At 57.1% G+C, this 541-nt stretch overlaps 1 protein-coding gene across 1 annotated transcript in view; it reads right to left on the reverse strand.

The window, feature by feature from the left end:
• Window positions 1-541, reverse strand: part of TNFRSF11A (TNF receptor superfamily member 11a) — a 95950-nt gene that overhangs the window by 58876 nt on the left and 36533 nt on the right. Inside the window, exon 11 of the mRNA XM_021706756.1 lies at window positions 7-100. Within this exon, the coding sequence (XP_021562431.1) occupies window positions 7-100 (94 nt within the window). The remainder of the gene's footprint in view (window positions 1-6; window positions 101-541) is intronic.

Here is a 541-nt window from a genome sequence, read left to right on the forward strand (position 1 = left end):
TGCGACGTCTGGCTCACGTAGACCACGATGACGTCGCCCTTGAAGTTCATCACCTGCCCGCTGGAGATGAACGTGGAGTTGCTGTTTCCAGTCACATTTCCTGCAGGGAGAGGAAGAGAGAACACGGGGAGGTGGAGTCAGCGCCCCTCGGGGAGGCCCGGGTCTTGGGAGCGGAAAGCGGCCCCTGCGGGGAGGCGCCGCGCGCGCTCCCTCCCCGGGGCTGCCGGGGGCGGCGTCACCGCGTGTCTCCTGAGCGCTCCTGCTGGGAGGTGCACTAGGCTCCTTCCCAGGCCTGGTCCGGGCAGAGAAGGCAGGGAGGGAGAAGAGAAGAGAGGGGGGCGGGGGGCGGGGGGGTGTCGTGTGTGTGATACTATAAGGATCTGTGCAACTTGATTCTTTGCTAGTAATTAGTACTAATTTGAACTATACCAAAATGACCTATATGTTCTACTATGGTTACTTGAAAATCTAAAGCTTTCGCTAACACACTCAATGCAAAAGTCAATGGGGTTCTACTGATCTCAGCAATTCAATCAGAGTT

This window comes from Carlito syrichta, unplaced genomic scaffold (assembly GCF_000164805.1).
Source record: "Carlito syrichta isolate Samal-C Ts95f unplaced genomic scaffold, Tarsius_syrichta-2.0.1 Scaffold315980, whole genome shotgun sequence".
Taxonomy (NCBI): Eukaryota; Metazoa; Chordata; class Mammalia; order Primates; family Tarsiidae; genus Carlito; species Carlito syrichta.